The 18,536-nt window shown below is 35.4% G+C and overlaps 1 protein-coding gene across 1 annotated transcript in view; it reads left to right on the top strand.

Moving 5' to 3' along the window:
- IBTK (inhibitor of Bruton tyrosine kinase) overlaps nucleotides 1-18,536 on the top strand; it is a 93,716-nt gene that overhangs the window by 61,844 nt on the left and 13,336 nt on the right. The window contains exons 22-26 of the mRNA XM_045294319.1: nucleotides 5,889-6,031; nucleotides 7,501-7,655; nucleotides 9,674-9,766; nucleotides 10,328-10,471; nucleotides 16,858-17,007. Of these exons, the coding sequence (XP_045150254.1) occupies nucleotides 5,889-6,031; nucleotides 7,501-7,655; nucleotides 9,674-9,766; nucleotides 10,328-10,471; nucleotides 16,858-17,007 (685 nt within the window). The remainder of the gene's footprint in view (nucleotides 1-5,888; nucleotides 6,032-7,500; nucleotides 7,656-9,673; nucleotides 9,767-10,327; nucleotides 10,472-16,857; nucleotides 17,008-18,536) is intronic.

The raw sequence follows: 18,536 nt of genomic DNA on the forward strand, positions 1-18,536 counted from the left end.
CAAATGCCAAATATATAAACACTCAAATATCTCTCCTTATGTAAGAATGTTTGTGCTGATCCATTTGAAAGCATGTTGTAGACACAACACTGTACCTCAGTGAAATGTGCATCGCTATATGTATACAATCTTCTATACAATCAAATTATTATTGTCACACTTATAATTGATATTAACCCATTAACAGCCCATATCTGTTGTTTGATACCATCGAGCTGATTCTGACTCAAAGCAACTGCGTGAACAACAGAATGAAACGGCCCCGTCCTTTGCTGTCGTCACTGCTGTTCCTATGTCTGAGCCCAGTTTTGGCAGCCACAGTATCAGTCCATCTTGTGCAGGGTCTTTCTCCTCTTTGCTGCCCCTCTGCTTTACCAAGCATGATGACATTGTGCAGAGACTGATCTCTTCTGTCCAGAGTGCATGAGACAATGTCTCCCTAGCCTTGCTTCCAAGGGGCATTCTGGCTGTATTTGTTCTAAGACAGATTTGTTCTTTTGGCAGTCCACGGTACTTTAAAAATTCTTTGCCAGCACTGTAATTGAAATGCATTGATTTTTCTTCAATTTTTAGTCTGTGTCCAACTTTTACATGCATCTGAAATGATTGCAAATACCATGGCTTGTTTCAGGCACGCCTTAGTACTCAAAGTAACATCTCGCTTTTCAATACTTTCAAGATATTTTGTGAAGCAGATTTACCCAATGTAATGTGTCATTTAATCTCTACTTCCATGAGAATTGATTGTGGGCCTGAGCAAGACAATGTCATTGATAACTTTAATATTTTCTCCATTTATTATGCTGTTGTTTATTGGTCGGGTTATGGTGATTTTGGTCTTCTTTAGATTGGGCTGTACTCCACACGGAAGGCTACAATCCTTGATCTTGATCAGCAAGTGCTTCAAGTCCGCCTTATTTTCAGCAAGCAACGTTGTGTCGGGTTGTTAATAAGCCTTCCTCTAAATCCTGATGCCACATTCGTCTTCATATAAGCCAGTTTCTCTGATGATTTTCTCAGCATACAGATTGAATAAGTATGGTGAGAGGATTCTGACACATTCCTTTCCTGCTTTTAAGCCCTACAGTATTCCCTTGTTCTGTTCACAAAACTGTCTCTTGATCGATGTATATAGGTTCCACATGAACACACGGAAGGATTTCCATTCTTCTCAAGGCTATCCTTAGTTTGTTGTGCTCCACACAGTCAACTGCCTTGGCACAGTCAATAAAATACAAGGAGACATCTTTCTGGTATTCTCTGCTTTCAGCCAACAATCCCTCTGACACCAGCAGTGATAACCGGTGTCATGTCCTCTCTTGAATCTGGCCTGAACTTCTGGCAAACTCCCTGTCAGTGTACTGCTGTAGCAGTTGTTGGCTGATCTTCAAGAAAATTTTACTTGTATGTGAAAAGTTTTACTTGCAATATTAATGATACTGTTTTATGTTGAGAGTATTCTGTTGGGTTGCCCTTTTTTGGCTGAGTTCAAATACCAATCTCTTCCAGTCACGTGACTAAGTAGTCATCTTCCAAATTTTCTGACATAGATGATCGAGTGCTTCCAATGCTGCATCAGCTTGTTGAAACATTTCAGTTGTTATTCCATCAATTCCTATGTCCTTGCCTTTGGCCAATGCTTTTCAGTGCAGCTTGAACTTCTTCCTTCAGTACCATTGGTTCTTGCACATGGTGGAATGTTGACTAGTTCATTTTGGCACAGGGACTTTTCATTCTTCTCATCTTTGGATGCACCCTGCATCATTTAATATTTTGCCCATATAATTTTTCAGTATTGCAACTTGAGGTTTGAATCTTTTCTTGAATTATTTCAGTTAAAGATATGCTTAGGCATGTTTCGTTGTTGTTGTTTTCTAACTTGAAGTCCTTGCACATTTTTTTTTGTAATATTTGCCTGTGTCTTCTGGAGCTACCCTTTGAAAATTCTGATTTATTTATTTCATCACTTCTTCCATTTGCCTTAGCTAGACTGCGATTGAGAGTGAGTTTCAGACTTTCTTCTGACATCCATGCTGATCTTTTTCTTTCTTGCTTATCTTTTTGATGACCTTGTGCTTTCTTGTATGATACTCTTGATTTTATATTACAGCTCATCAAGTCTTCCTTCATCAGTGTTCAGTGCGTTAAATCTGTTTCTTGAGATGTTCTGGAAATTCAAGTGAGATACCATTAAAGGTCGTACTTTGTTTTGGTTAGATGTTAGATATTAAACATCTCCATCCTCTCTTCTCACAGATAAAGTCAATTTGATTTCTGTGTATTCTATCTGGAAAAGTCCAATTGTCTAGTGTTGTGTTAAACAACCTTTTGTGTTGTTTAACAAGTGTATTTTCAATGAAGAAGTCATTGGTCTTGTAAAATTTTATTTTGCAATGTCCTGTTTCTTTTCTGTCACTAAGCCCATGTTTTCCAACTATTCTCTCCTCCTTGATTTCCACTTTTGCATTCCAATCACCAATCATGATTAGTACATCTTGGTTACATGTTTGATCAATTTCAGAGTGAAGACATTGGTAAAACTTCAATTTCTGCATCACTAGCTTTAGTGGTTGGTGCATAAATTTGAATAATTAGTTGTATTGACTGGATTTTCTTGTATGCAATCTTGTATGCAATTATCCTGTCACAGGTAGCATTGTACTTCAAGATAGATCTTGAAGTGTCCTTTTTGACAGTGAATTCAACCTTATTCCTCTTGAAATGTCATTCCCATATGGTTTTCTGATTTAAAATGACCAGTGCCAGTCCATTTCACCTCATTAAGACCTAAAATGTCATCTTTTACAGCTTTCATCTTTCCAAATTCATACTTGACACATTCCATTTTCCGATTAGTAATTGGTGTTTGCAGCTGTTTCTTCTTATTTTGAGTCATGCCCCATCAGCCAATGAAAGTGCTGAGGGTTTTGACTCCACTTTGAGAAGGCAGCTCTAACGCCGTCACTTTTGGATGCTGACTTTCAGTGACTAATTCCTCAAAAGTGGACAACCTGTTCTATCTTTGTACTGTGTTTTTAGTCTGGAAGCTCTGCTGAATTTTATTCACTGTGGGTGACCCTGCTGGTCTTAGAAATACCTGTGGCATAGTTTCCAGCATCACAGCAACACACAAGCCACCACAATGTGACACACTGACAGACAAGTGGAGGAGTCAGTTCCCATCAAGAGTCATTACTTTTGATTATGGGGTCTCTTTCCTGGAACAGCCCACCACATGATTTTTTTTTTTTTTTTAATAATGTTCAAGTTCTTTTTCTCATGAGATATCTCACATTCTAGATTTGTCTGATTAGGTCCAGGTTAAATTATTTAAAATTTCAAGTTTCTTTAGATGAAGCAGGAGACAAGCTTTTAAAAATAATATGAATACAGTATGGCTTTCTCAAATGGGAAATGTATCTATAGCAGTAAACACATAACATGGAGCAATTTCTTACCAGCAGGACTTTCGTATATACATGTCCTTGCAAACAAGTGCACATTGAATGTGTCTCTGAAAATTTAGGTGTCATTTGGTGTAAACACAGGATTTCTCTCTATCATGGTTACACATTGGGCTGCCATCTGCAAGGTGAGCAGTTTGAAACCATCAGCCACTCCTGGGGAGCAGGACGAGCCTTTCTCCTCCTGGTAGCAGTTATAGTCCCAGGAACTGGCTGTGTCAGTCCTGTAGGGTCACTATGCCTTAGCGTAGACTTGATGGCAGTGAGCGAGATGTGTGGTCCTCGGTTAGATAAAAGAACACTTGTTTTAGGTAGCACAGAAGATATTTAAAAGATTAATGATATTCCAGTTGATTTATGGAACACTGAAGGTCGAAAATACCTGTGTTCCAAACTTTCAAAATTTAAAATTTTGTTATTTTACTTTCTTTGTGTTATGAGCCACCTCAGATTCTTAGATGCAAGCATAATGATTGGATAGGCAGATAGTCATGAAACTAGTGACTATTTATTGTCTAAAGGGCCTATGGAAGAAGTAGATATTTTCTTTCTTTTAAATTATTTCATTGTAGGGCTTGTGTTTAGGATCTAAGACTTCCAGAGCTGAATGCGTCTTTATGTCCTTTACTTTCAGCATTAGGAAAAAAAGCTCAGAACATATACTCTTTGAGATTGTAACAAATAGATGTCACTATTTGAGATAGTAACAAAGAGAAACAGAATTTTTACTTGTCTGATAGCAGTTATTTTTTATTATTATTAAACTTCTCTTTCTGTCACCAAAGCAGATAATGATTAAAGATTTTAATTTAATTGGGGGACTAGCACTTATTCTGGAAGAAAATTTTAGTATAAGGTAAATTTCAACAAAGAAGCTTCTGAAGGGCTGACATTTGTGTTGATCCTTAAAGCTGGAGAAAAATTATATGCAACAATCCTTCACAAAAGTTAATTGTTGGCTTCTTTAATGATCTTCTCTATTCTCTAGATTTATTTTTAATTGACTTTTGAGGCATTCTAATATTAAATATATTCTTCAGATACACATTTTCCACACTTAAAAGTATTCAAAATACTTTGGGAAGAAAAATATTTGAATTTTATTTCCAAGATTTATTTTAGCAAAACTATCAATGAAAGACGCATACATCTTAGAAGTCGAGTTACTTTATCATGAACATTTATTTGAATGCATATGAGACCATGTGTTTAAGCTATTTTAAAATAAGTTGTACTTTTACTTAGAACCCATATAATGTGTATAGTTTGTGCTTCATTTAAAGTCTAGTAAATGTAGGAGAATGAACACATGAATCCTAGCAGAAGTTTACTTTTTTTGCTCTTTATTTTTGGAATGACTTGAATGCCCATGAACCTGAATATCAGTAGTGATGTGGAGGTGATTATTTATCTTGCTAACGAAGAGAAATACTATACTTGCTTTATGAACTTAGAAATATGCAATAAAATAAGACAATTTTGAGAAATGCTATTGCATATATAATTTGGCAGTGGTAATCAAGTAAAAAATATGGGATTATGTAGTTAGACATCTGCATATATTTCTATAGGAAGGCATATGGAAGTACATGGATGTCCAAATAGATTTATCTGTACACATATGCTTATATAGGCATGTGCTACATATATATCCTTATATATACTGAATCACATAGGTGACTTCCTAGATTTATTCAAATAACACCCGGAATTGGTGTACTGTATTAAAAAAATCTTAGGGTTAGAGTCTCAGGGAAATCTAATGTTCCATACCTTAATTTGGAGAACAAGTAGTTGGGATCTTCAAACCTGAAGAGTGTCCATCTAAGATATAATTAATGCTCTCATTGGGGCAAAAGAGAGGTAAACCAAAGAGACTAGGAATATCACCTCCCCGCCCCCTCTATACACCATACACACCACAGCCTGTTCTAATCGAAGACCCGTAGAATTACAGGGACACAATAGAAAGTCTTATCTAGAATAGCTGAAAAATAGAGAACAAAATTTTAAATCCTAAAGGGGAACCACTGAAACTATGTCACTAAGATACCTTTGAACTTGGAAGTTAAAGCTACACCTCTCACCCAAATAATAGATTGACCTATAAAGTAAACAAAATTGTGTACCTTTAAATAATCAAGTAGATGAGTCAAACAGTGAACATTGAAGGTAAACCAATAGAAACAGATTCAAAAAGAGTAGAAATGAGAATGTTGACTCTTGTGACCAAGATCATGGAAAAATTATATAAAAATTATTGAATGCAAGCAGAATTTGCTTTGTAAACTTTAACCTAAAACACAATAAAATATTTTAATGATATTGATATAGGGATTTACTAAAATATTAAATCTGCATAAATAGAAAGTTTTAGCTTGATAATGCACGTGTTTAAATATATTTTTAAATTTCACATTTTAGGATTAATAACTTCTGAAAAGACCTATTCTGTGGAATCTCTCCCAGAACTATTGACATCAGATTCTGAAGGAAGCTATGCAGGAGTGAGTAGTCCTAGAGATTTACAATCCCCTGATTTCACAGCAGGATTTCATTCAGATAAGGTTTGTCTTTAATACATTCCTTTCCTTTATTTTGCTCTAACCATAAAACTCTCCCCTGACTGGTTTATGTTGCTGGTTTGTGCCCCATTGAGACATTTCAGACTCAGTAATGACCATCTAGGATAGAAAAATAGAACAGCCCATAATGTTTTGTAGACTGTAATCTTTGTAGGAGTGGTGTGCCAGGTCTTTATTCCTTACGAGCGGCTGGCAGGTTTAAACCCAAACCCTCTCTGTTACATAATCAGTGTGCCACCAGGGCGCCTTGGCTGGTTTTTAAGGCACAATGTAAATAGTACTAGTCTTCTCAAATGTGCACAGCATTTTAAAAAGGTTTTAATGGCAGTTTTGAATCCCTTATGTCTTTCTGATCTTTTTGGTAATAAATATTGTTGTAAAGTACTCTGTGAGACATGTTGAAAATATGTACTTTTAGCCAAATTATTTAAATTTATTTTGTGAAATATCACTTAGCAGCTCCAAAATTTTTTGAAGAAAAATTATTTTGAAAATTAGCCTAATTTCAAAATCTGTATACTCTATTTCCTCCATCCTGTTAATGAGAAAACTAATCTGAAATAAGTGAGTTTTTATCCTAATCTCACCACAGTTGAAATCAAACTGCAGGGTTCCTAGCTTGGGGAACCGTACTGTTTTGGTATTTCTTAGTATTTATATTTCATAAATGTTAATCTACAAGAAATTAATCTCTGTCCACCTTCCTAGAGAAGAGCCCTCATCTTTGGGACATATTCAACTTCTAAAGTTTGTGAGATCATGGGCTCTAACTCTCTTCTAACGTCTCCTAAGTCTAAAAGTTTGGGGTTTTTAAGTTTCTTTTCATGGAATTTAAACGTTGTAGGGGAATTTTTTGTCATATTAATGCTAAGATTCATGTAGATGACAACAGTTTCATAAGGAAGCTTGGGAGTATATTATAAATGCTTTAGATAAATCAAAGCATCTTTCCTAGCAGTACAAATGCTCTTTTAATAAGTCCCTTGACAGTAATAACAATAACTTTCAGGGTCCCTTTCGAGATAATAAATATTATTTGAGAATTTGGATACTTTAATTATACTGTGTGAGTAATATAGCATTTATACTAGACTTTCATTTTGTTTCATACTAAAGTCATAAACATGAATTTTGGCTACTGTTTTCGTATCTTACTTGAACAGCTTTTACTAGTAACATTTTTATTATTAATAGTACTCATGGATAGAAATTTAATATGCAAAGTTATTTCCCCTCAGAAGTATTCTCAAAACTCTTAATAATTTGGTTAGAGACACTAATGTGTCTTGAGACATTAGTTAATTTAGTTAATGAACCAAACTTAAAAAACATGAAATGAAAAGGCTAGATTGTTATTGAAATTTTACTCTTTAGTAAACTGCACCCTTTCTTAAGTATTGTGTGTTACCGCCTATGCTGTTGTTGACTTTTTAAATGTCTTTGCCCCGCAGGGGAAAGTTAGTAACAGCATACCTCCTACGTGTTCTAAGGAGGATGTAAGGCCCAGGGAAAAGTCGCCAGTTCTGAAAGCCTCTGCTCCACAGCCTGTTCCCAGACACTCAAGTGATCATAGAGGCTCTTCGTCCTGGGTGGTCAGCTCCTTCAGGTGCGATTTTATCTCTACCTATCCGTCTGAGAAATGAGATTCACTTTAATCAAATAAAAAGTTTTAATGAAGCACATTTTTAAATAGTAGACATAGGAAATTACCTAAATGTTTACAAAGTGTTAACCAGTTAAAATCACCTGTAGTTTTTTGTTTTATTTTTTCTAGACAAAATGTTGTGGATTTGTAATAAATCAATGTATTTATATATAAATATAGTTCTATATAAGATGTGTATATTGTGACTTGATTACAGCTATTTTTTTCTCGTATGGTTATAGTAGTTATAATTCCCACTCAGGAAGACCATTTGTGGACTTACTTTGTGGTTTTCAGCAAACTGAGGGATATTTTAAGATCTTACAGAAACTATCATTATTCATAATTTTCACAGGTATTTATTTTGTTATTTTTGCTACCCTGTATAGATTTGTCTATGTTTTAAACATGACAGTCTTTTGTTTAGAAAAGCCACTTTTTAAACAAAGGAGTAGATGCTGATTAAGTCTGTACTCCATCTTCATGTGTCCCCGAGGTTACAATGGCCAGGGTTCATACTTCTAAGCCAATGTATTTTTTATGCTTGCAATGAAAGGAGGCAAGAAATGTGCAAGGAATGTTAGTAACTTCAAGTTTGCATTTAATAATGGTGGTGCATTGGGCTGCAAGCCAAAGTTAGCAGTTTAGAATCACCAGAGGGGAAAAATGAGGCCTTCTACTCTTGTGAAGAGATACTACAATATTGGTTGAAAATCCACATTGGCATTTCTGTACTGTCGTGTAGAGGAATTATGAGTTGGAATCAACTTGATTGCAGTGCAGTTTTTTTGTTTTTGTTTTTCTTTTGTTTTTTAGTGAGAATGTATATTTGTTTCGACTAAGATTTTCATATCTTCCAAAAAGTTGGTATTTCCCATGTTCAGCTGAATTTCTTAAATGGTTTTAAAATATGCTGAGTTGTCTACACAGTTGGAGCTAAGATTATTATGTTGATGTCCCAGTTCTTACTGTTTTGTGGTATAAAATGGTTTGGAAAATAGTTTCAATTTTAAAAGTGATCTTTTAAGAAGGTCATGGTAGAAAATCAGTAATATACGTTTTGTCTATAACATTTTATCCCTGTTTACAAATGTTAAACACAAACATTCCTGTGTTCACTTTGAGTATTGGCTAATTAATAGGAATAAGAAATGTAATTTATTTTTAATGAAAGAAACTGTTACCTTTTGATGTGCAATGTAATTAAAAATAAGTTTAGCTATATCAGAAATTTCATTTACATCAGAAATCATCTGCTCCTAAAGTTCTAGAGTTTTATTTCTCATTACACTACATCCCCTTCTATTGGGCTTCACATCGTTGTTGAGCCTTCCCAAGTTTTCTATGCAGTATGTTTTATTAATGGTACAAATTTTGTGTGTTAAATAGTAGGAAAACCATAATTTTTTAAATCATTTTATTAGGGGCTCATACAACTCTTATCACAATCCATACATACATCAATTGTGTAAAGCGCATTTGTACATCATTCTCAAGACATTTCCTCTCCACTTAAGCCCCCATCATTAGGTCCTCATTTTTCTCCTCTCTCCCCGCTCCCCTGTCCCTTATGAGCCCTTGATAATTTATAAATTGTTATTTTGTCATGAAAACCATAATTTTTAAGTCCCGTATATCTTAAATACTATGAATTAGTTCCCCACTCCTGCTGCAGCTAGAGGTTGCCAACAGTGTGGTCTGTATATGACTTTAAGTTGAAGATCACAGGATTCTTTGGGGAAAGTAGAAAGAGGGAAACAGTGCCTTCAGAAATACGTAGAGCTAGATGGAATATATGGTGAACGACAAAGCCTCGCCCTTTTTAAAAAATATATAAATATGATTTATTGTTTAGAAGATTTCTGTGATCTTGTATAGTACTTTTTTGACTTCATGTAATTTAGAGTTTTAATGATGCTTAGGAGGCTGGATTTTTGCAGTAATCAAATGCTTTATAAGTTAACTTTCATATATTTTAGTCCTGTCAGCCCTCCTGTCGTGGATCTTAGAGCCATTATGGAAAGAGAAGAAAGTAGACAAAAATTTGGAGCTGCACCAAAAACAAATTTGGGGTTGGTAAAAAAATCATAAAAAAGAGAAAGAATGATCTTTTCTATTTCTGCTCTAGAGAATTGGAAAAACCACTTGACTCTTTTTATTATTTTTCTGTATTTGATGTTATAGCTAATTATAAATACTTTTCTAAGGAATTAACTTCTATACCATTATTTATTAAATATGTGCTGAATACTGAGTTGATAGTCCAGCTTCTGTTGAGTACGTTTTTATATATCATAAACTTAATATGTAAAGTGACTTACTTCTGAATAAAAGCCAAAGATTGAAAGTTTGAAGTACAAGACTATTTTCCACTACAAAAAGGATAATGTTTTAGTATGAGGGCTCATGTAGAGTTAATAAACTGATATGAGTGCTATTAAAATATGTGACTATTTTGATACAATAATAGTAAAATCACACCAAAGAAACAGAAAGCAATACAGTTGCTTTCATAACGTACAGTAAGCAAAAATTACCAATAACTAGCTTAATTTAATTTCTATTAAAATAGTGGCTCACAAATTAAACTTTCTCAGAAGCATGGAACTAATTTTTTTTAATTTAATTTATAGCAAAATCATTTCTCATGGAATAAAACTTTCTCAGAAGCAAAGAAAAATGATTGCAATGACTACCAAAGAAAGTAATTCAAGACTAAATAGCGTGGAAACAGTTTTAACCACTCCTTCAAAAGCCCCCAAACCAGCAAATGCATGGTATGTTCATATTGCTATTAAAATATTCTATTTCCCTTTTAAATTTTATTTATAAATTGGGATTTGGGAACCAAAACTTGCACTTTTTGTTTTCTTGGATTCAGTTTTTATATTGGCTACATTGGCATTTATAAAGAGTCTTAAGTGGCATAATGTTTAAAGAGCTTGGCTGCAAACTGAAAGTTAGCAAACCCACCAGATGTGCTGAGGAAGCAAGATGTGGCACTGTGCTTCCCAAAAGATTACAGCTTTGGAAATACTGCTGGGACTCTCTACTCTGTCCTATAATATTGCTTTGAGTCAAAACTGACTCTCAATGGATGGCCACAGGTGTTTGGACATGTTTTGTATTCTAATTAGCTTCATTGTTAAAGCAATTTAAAGGATCTAGTCATGCATTTTCATTTATAAAATGAATAAACTACATCAGAAATGTTTGCAACAGTGTGGCAGCTACGTAATCTGTCAACTTGAGGAAGGGGTGAAGACAAGCTTGTCAATCAGGTCGCAGCTTGAGACCTCATTTAGAGGCACAAGGGAGATAAATAGCTCACTGGAGGCCATGCGCACTCTCTCTACTACACATTCCTGTTAACAAGCCTCATGGAGCTACGCTGATGGAACCAGAGCCCTGGAGCTGGAGGAGCCACGTGGAGACCCCAGTGAGCACTGAGATGCTTCCACCACCACTGGATCCATAAGACTTTCTACCCATTGACCAGGGATCTTGATGCATTCAGCATCATTGCATGTGTTGACGTGAGTTTGAAGAGGAATTGACAGATTGGTATTAGACATGGGCTAATAACAGATTTGTGGACTTGATCTGGACTGGGCTGGGATGTTTTCTCAATATACAATTGTTCTTTTATATAAAACTCTATCTTGTACACATATGAGTGTCTCTTATGAATTTGTTTCTCTTGTCCACCCAGGCTAACACAAAAAGCAAAACCATTTTGCTTTTTTTCTTATTCTCCGAATGTCTTTGTCCTCAGGCATTCATTGTAAACATCTTCACGTGGCTGTAATCATTGGCACTTATTTAAGCAGTGCTGTCTGTTTACTGTTGTATTGGGTATTTGTTTCTCCTTTGCAGTTTACCCAGTGTGAAAGCACAAATTGCCACAGTCTCGAAGGAGGTCAGATAACAAATTTGAGCTGTGCTTCTATACTCACTATTCTTCCTTTTCTTTGTAGCTTGCCAATATGTAAATGGATTCTAGAGGAAATAATGGGTTGTGTGGGGGCAAGAAAGAAATCAGTAGAAGTGTTTGTCTCACTAGGATTGGTGAGGATCTTGAAGACTATCAGTCTACTTATATAGTGTTTTTAATTACCTAACCAACCTAACCTTTGGTCCACTCAGTATGTGGAAAAATCATTTCATGTTTCTAATATCTTATTATGCTGTTTGTAAAGAGGGACTTTTCCACAGTATAAATATAGATTATTCTGAGGACAGTGGCAAATAACTTTATTCTGAGTGCCACCAGTGGTACATCTACAATGTGGTCGGAGAGAAATAAAAGCGAAAAGTAAGAAAATCTCAGAAGAGGAGAAGAGAGTAAAATACGAGAGAATAGGTTTTCCAGAATTTTAAGATCCACCCATTTTTTACATGTAAGGTACTATGCTAATGTATAAGTAAACAAGACATTCTCGGTCACTGTCCCTGTGAAAGTTGATGTGTTTTCCCTAAACAAAATCTAGAAAAAACATGCCACACTCCTTTGGGGGTATGTGTGTGTGTGTGTGGGGGTGTGTGTGCTTGAACCAGCTATTAGAGAATATAAATATACACTGCGAGAATTAACTATCACACCAGTGTAATGTAATTTTTGCAAGGTCACCCAACAGTTTATTTAAAACCAAAAAGTTAATCAATAAAAGAAAGGAGAAAACTTAATGGTCACTCAAATTAAGGGATCCAGCAAAGGGACACAATGTGAAATTTCTTGGCTTAGGATCTACTTAAAGTTCTATCCCCAAGTAATTTTTAAAAATAAAATTAAAACAGGAGCATGTGTTAAAAAGTCAAATGTCATGGCAGTACTCCTAGGATTATAGTAAAAGACAGCATTCCCCTAGCCCGATCCTGTTGTGACTGGTTAATTAAGATTCACAATAGTTACGTGCTATCTTTACATTTCCTTTCTCTTACACTTTTTACATTTTAGTTCCCCTATAATTACTAATTCCCTTTATTTTTCCCTTGTTACCTATGTACCATCACAAATTTTCTCCTTGAGACTCATAACACGGCCCTAAAGCTCTTTTCAATATAGTGAAACATACCAGGTGATCTGTCCGTTTCCTTAGTTTTCTTGGAGTCCTGTGTTCTGTGATCTGAACTGGCTCTTCTCGAGGCCTGGTTCATTTCTGTTACCCAGGGACCTTCTTACACCTGCCTTCAAATTCACATGGCTCCCCTGTTTGATCCCTAGTTACCAGAATACTTTGTTGTTTTCCTTTGGCTTTTTCCTTGTTTTGATGTAGTCTAGTCGTCACCAGTTTTTTTGATATCCCACTGCCTGCCAGTTGAGTGTGACTCATAGGTAGGTACCCTAATGTACAGAGTAGGGCTGCCCCCTTTGGCTTCCCGAGACTTTGAAGCCTTAGAGTTAACAGCCTCATCTTTCTCCCGCTGACCTTGCGGTTAGCAGCCCAGTGCATAACCACTATCCCCCAGGGCTCCTATTTGGGCTGTAGGCTACGGAAAAAGATAGTTACAATGAGAAGTGAAGAGAGAGAAATAAAGCTGATACTTGTTATGGATATAATTATGTACATAAAAATCCAAATTTATTAAATTAAAATTTTAAGTTCTTGAATTGAATGAGTCTAGCAAGATTTTTAGATATAACATCAATACACAACTATTTATATTAGAAAAAAATAGAAAATTAGATATTATAAAAAAATTTACTTATTTAGTAAATTTCTATTCAGAAACTGTAAAATATGTTTTAGAGAAGATTTTAAAGTTCTAAATAAATCTATATATACTATGCTCATGTTTTAGAGGCACTCCTGCTGAGAACTAGACCTTCATGTCAAAGGCTCCAAGAAGATGACTTAACATAAAATCCTTGGAACAGGAGAAATAAACAAAAAAACCCATTGAAATAGAACTCACCAACTTGCAAAATATATTCATATAACTTTGATGTAGAAATATATGAAACTGTTGAATAAAAACCATGCTTCTTTATTATATAGTTTATTATAAATTGTAGTTTATCCTTATAGTGCAATACATTTATGAAAAAGACTGAATTAGAATTGCAATATGTGGATGAAACCAATCAGAGGAAGAAAAAAACACTTCAAATCCCTAAAAGTCTATCCTTAGGATTTCTTTGATATAAAATTAAAAATAGGCCTTGATACACATTCGTGTTTTATGTAGTCTTCACTAAGTGTGGTGTATTGTGTCTTTAAAGTTGAGATTAGAAGCTCTTTGAGTCTGTGTGGAAAAGGCTGTTGTTTTGGTAAGGATTGTCACTGTCTGTGTACACATTTACCAGCCTCGTCTTCCTGACTCCTAGTATGTAACTGGACTCCTGTTACTTACGGTTAGGTGTGGCAATGAAATGTATTAAAGATAATGGTTTCTCCCATTAGATTGAACTTCTAACAAGTTGAATTTGTAATCTAACATGAAAATTCCAAGTATACGTGGGAGCTGACCACTTTTTACTATCCAGTATTTCAGTTGGATAGATAATATGTTTCTCATCAGTCATCTTGAGTGGAGGAATGCACATTCTTTGTGGCCTGGCATGAAAGATACATGTGGATTCTTCCTAATTCAATTTAGGGCTAAGTATTGATCATTTAAAAAATGAAATTATTAATCTCTCTAATTTCAATTATTTAACTTTTTAGAGCAGGGCGTTTTATTTATTAAAGCAAAAAGTTTCAGAGCTGCTTTAATTGAAGAACAAAATCCTGGTTACCTCGCATGTGGATTCAAATATATAAATGCTTTTCCATAAAGTTTTTCTGGCTGCTAAGGTGGAAAGTAAGAGAGGTGAGTTAGGAAAGTTAAAATCTTGGGAAGGTAGATATTTTTCAAAAGTATAGCGTAAGCAACTGAAAGAAAAATGGAACTAATTTAAAGAAATGTACATAATATGTTTTATAGATAACTGCTATACATAATTAATGAACATGTGAGTTTAAGCAGTTCTATAAGCACCCTTTTCTACCTAGGTTTAGGCAGATTCTTCTTTTTTCAAAACCATTTTAGTGGGAGCCAATCCAGATATGAGGGGTACTCCTCCCCCTCAAAAAAAACCAAAACCAAAAACGGAAAACTCAACTGGGCAAAGCTTTTATAGTGAGTATTTTTCCTGTTAAGCGAGCATCTAGCAACTCACTCAGAGTTTACCTGGGAAGGTTCTCCTTGGGCACAGTGAATTTTTTTTTTATCATTTTATTAGGGGCTCATACAACTCTTATCACAATCCATACATATATCAATTGTGTAAAGCGCATTTGTGCATTCATTGCCTTCATCATTCTCAAAACATTTCCTCTCCACTTAAACCCTCATTTTTAGGTCCTCATTTTTCCCCTCCCTCCGAGCTCCCCACTCCCGCATGAGCCCTTGATAGGTTATAAATTATTACTTTGTCATATCTTGCCCTGCCCGACGTCTCCCTCTACCCACTTCTCTGTTGTCCGTCCCCCAGGGAGGAGGTCACATAGAGTTCCTTGTAATCGGTTCCCTCACAGTGAATTTTTTTAGAAAGGCAGTTTCACTTGAACCTCATTTTCTGTGATGGTCCATTTAAGAGAACAGTGTGTAGCTGTGATAATTTATTTTCTGCTCAGGAAAAATGCCGCAGAGACTTTTGTGATGTTGAACACAGTTTACAAGGACAGCACTGTGGGAAAAACTCAAGTGTACAAATTATTTTGTTTCAAAAAAGGTGAAAGGTAATTGATGTTACACCTCATTCTGCTTTTCCGTCGGCTTCCCAATAGGACGAAAATGTTGACAAAATTAGTACACTTGTGTTGAAAGACTGACAACGAACCATTGAAGAGACGGGGAAGTTATCTGGACTGTCTTGGAGCTCAGTTTAGGGAATTTTAACAGAAGATTTGGGAATGAGAAGGGTTGTTGCGAAATTTGTGCCTCAGGTTTCTGATTGGCCAGGAAAAAGAGCATCGACTGGAAACATGCTGTGCTTTGAAAGAACAGCTGCAAAGTGACCCAGACTTTTTTCCCAAGGTCATTATTGATGACTAGCCATGGTGCTATTCTTATGACCCTGAAAGCAAACATCAGTCAAGCCAGTGGAAGATGCTGTCATCACCTTGCCCAACACTCAGTCAGATACACTTGATCAGAGATCAAGACAATGCTCATTTGTTGTTGTTGTTTTTTATGTGAGAGGGGATAGTGCATTTGGAGTTCATTTCACCAGTGTTAATCAAGCTTTGTATTTAGAGGTTTTGAAACGATTGTGTAACAGTGTGTGACAAAAAAGGCCTGATTTGTGGCAGACAGTGGAATGGTTTTGCCACCACAACAACGCACCTGCTCACGCAGCCATCTCAGTGCACCATTTTTTGGCCTAAAGACAGCATGCCTGTCTTGCTTCACGCACCTTACTCTTCTGACCTTGCTTCATGTGACTTTGTTTCTGTGAATGTAGAGAATAATGAAAGGACAGCAATTTGAGGACATAGGTGAAGATAAAAACTAGGGAGATGTTGTTAGCCATCCAAAAAAATGAGTTGGAAAAATGTTTCCAAGAATGGAATAGCAGGTTTGACATATAAAGCGTAATGGAGAATACTTTTAAGATGATAAGGTTGTTTTGTAAAATAATTTAAATACATAGCTTTGGGAGGGCGGGTTTCCGGGGTCTATTTTTGGTACCCCCTCGTATATTGTTCCATAGTTCAATCACATCAAGCAGTCTGGTGCAATTGCTACCACAGTTTCCAAACATCCTGTTCCTTCTTGAATTCCTTGACATCGGTTCCCCTCTCCATCCTTGCTTCTTCCGCTGCCGTATCCCCAGGAACCCTGCTGTCTCTGTAGGTTCATCAGTTCTGGGTTTCACATACTGAAAAACAGGAAAATATTTTAAAGAAGATGTTGAGCCAAGTATTGAGTCACTTCAACTCTTCCAACTCTTGGAGACCCCGTCCAGGTTTCGGAGGCTGTCCGTCTCTGCAGGAGGAGATAGCTTTGGCTTGCTCCCTTTGAACCGCCAGTTTTGGGTTTGAGTTCAACACTTACAAAGGCATTCAGTATCATATTGAAAACCATAATTTTATCATCTCATTGTGGCATTGTCTCCTTGTTATCTATATCAGTGACCTAGAAGAAATTTTAACTTGATATTTGCTTTATTTTGCAGGACATCTTCTCCACATTCAGCTTCATCCAAATCATTCCAGGATTTTTTACTGGAGGAAAAAACATCTATTACTGGCCATGGTTCAGGAGATCATGCTACAAAAATCTGTTTTAAAGGAATTGAAAATTCCCAGGCTCCAAAAGTTATAAGGTAATAAAATAAACATTTTTATTTACATTTTTTACTGTAAAATATTCTATGTAGATTTTATGTTCTATAATACTTTTATGAGACAGACTTACAGTCTTTTCCATTCAAAATTGACCTATCCTTCAACCTTTTTTTTCCCGTAGCAGTTATTGAGGTATTATTGACATAGAATAAATGGTACTAATTTAAAATATATAATTTGAGGTTTTGGCATATAAACTATCATCACATTCAAAATAGTGAACACATACTACAGTCTCAAAAATTTCCTCAGTCCCTTTGTCATGCCTGCCTTCCCCATGTGCCCAATTCCACTTTCTATCAATATAAATAACTCTATATTTTAGCAACCAAACCAAGCTCACTGCCATTTAGTTGATTCTGATTCATAGCAACTATAGGACAAGGTAAAACTACCCCTGTCAGTTTTCAAGGTTGACTCTTCATGGGAGTAGACAGTCTCATCTTCCTCCATCATAGTAACCAATGGGTTCAGACTTCTTTGTGGCTAGCAGCCCAATCCCTATGTGATGCACTACGTCACTAGAGATTCTGTGTACCAAACAGAATGGGAATTTCTTCAAGAAAGGAGAGCAGCCTGAGAACCATACTACTTTAACCTTACCTACCACACAACAAGCTTCTAAGGAACTGCGTCTTCTGACAATGTTTGGAACCTTCAGAGAGGTTTAGACATTTAGATATAGTGTCATTGCTGAGAGAATGACTTGCTTCTGGATTACACAGAGCCTTCTCCTTACAATACAGAAAATATGAATCTGTGAAAGTAATATGATCCAGCTCCCTCACTTTTCAAATAGAAATGAATTTAAAAATTAAAATCCTAACTTGAACCCTACTTACCATATGAAATGGCTTAAACTTTTTTTGTTACATTTTGAAAGTTAAATTTTCAATGTTTACTTATGATAAAGTGAGAATATTGTGATTTTTTGGGTGGACTAATAAATATATAATTTGGCTTGGCACATGTTATTCAAAATCAAGATTGGCCAGCAAATATTTATTATCTACTCTGGGTCAGACAGTGTGCTAATACTAGTGTTACAGTGGTGAACAAAATTAACACAGTCACACTGCGCTTACAGAGAAGAAAAACGTTAAACAAATAACTGTCCAAAGCATTTTGTGTTTTAATGTTGTCTGGTATTTTTAAAATTCTGTTTAAAATAAGTAGTTATAAATGATTTAGAAACTTTATTTTTGAATTTATATAAATATTAAATTAACCAAGCAGCACAGTGCACATAATTCAATGCATTAAAAGAATTTGTTTATGTATTTCTACTTCAAAATTGTTTTTCACATACGAAATAACAAACAAACGCCTGCTGAAAACTTAGAACACTTTTAAAACTACTGGATCTAAACAATTTAAAAATAATTAGTATCGTGGAAAATGTTCTCTTAAAGATGTTTAGGGAAGGGTATTTTTATTCCTGTCCTAAGTGACAGATAATCCCTGGGCATTGTGAAATGCTAAAAATGATTTTTGTGAATCAAAACAA

This window comes from Echinops telfairi, unplaced genomic scaffold (genome assembly GCF_000313985.2).
Source record: "Echinops telfairi isolate 266 unplaced genomic scaffold, ASM31398v2 ScPeMD7_3533;HRSCAF=4204_0, whole genome shotgun sequence".
NCBI classification, from domain to species: Eukaryota; Metazoa; Chordata; class Mammalia; order Afrosoricida; family Tenrecidae; genus Echinops; species Echinops telfairi.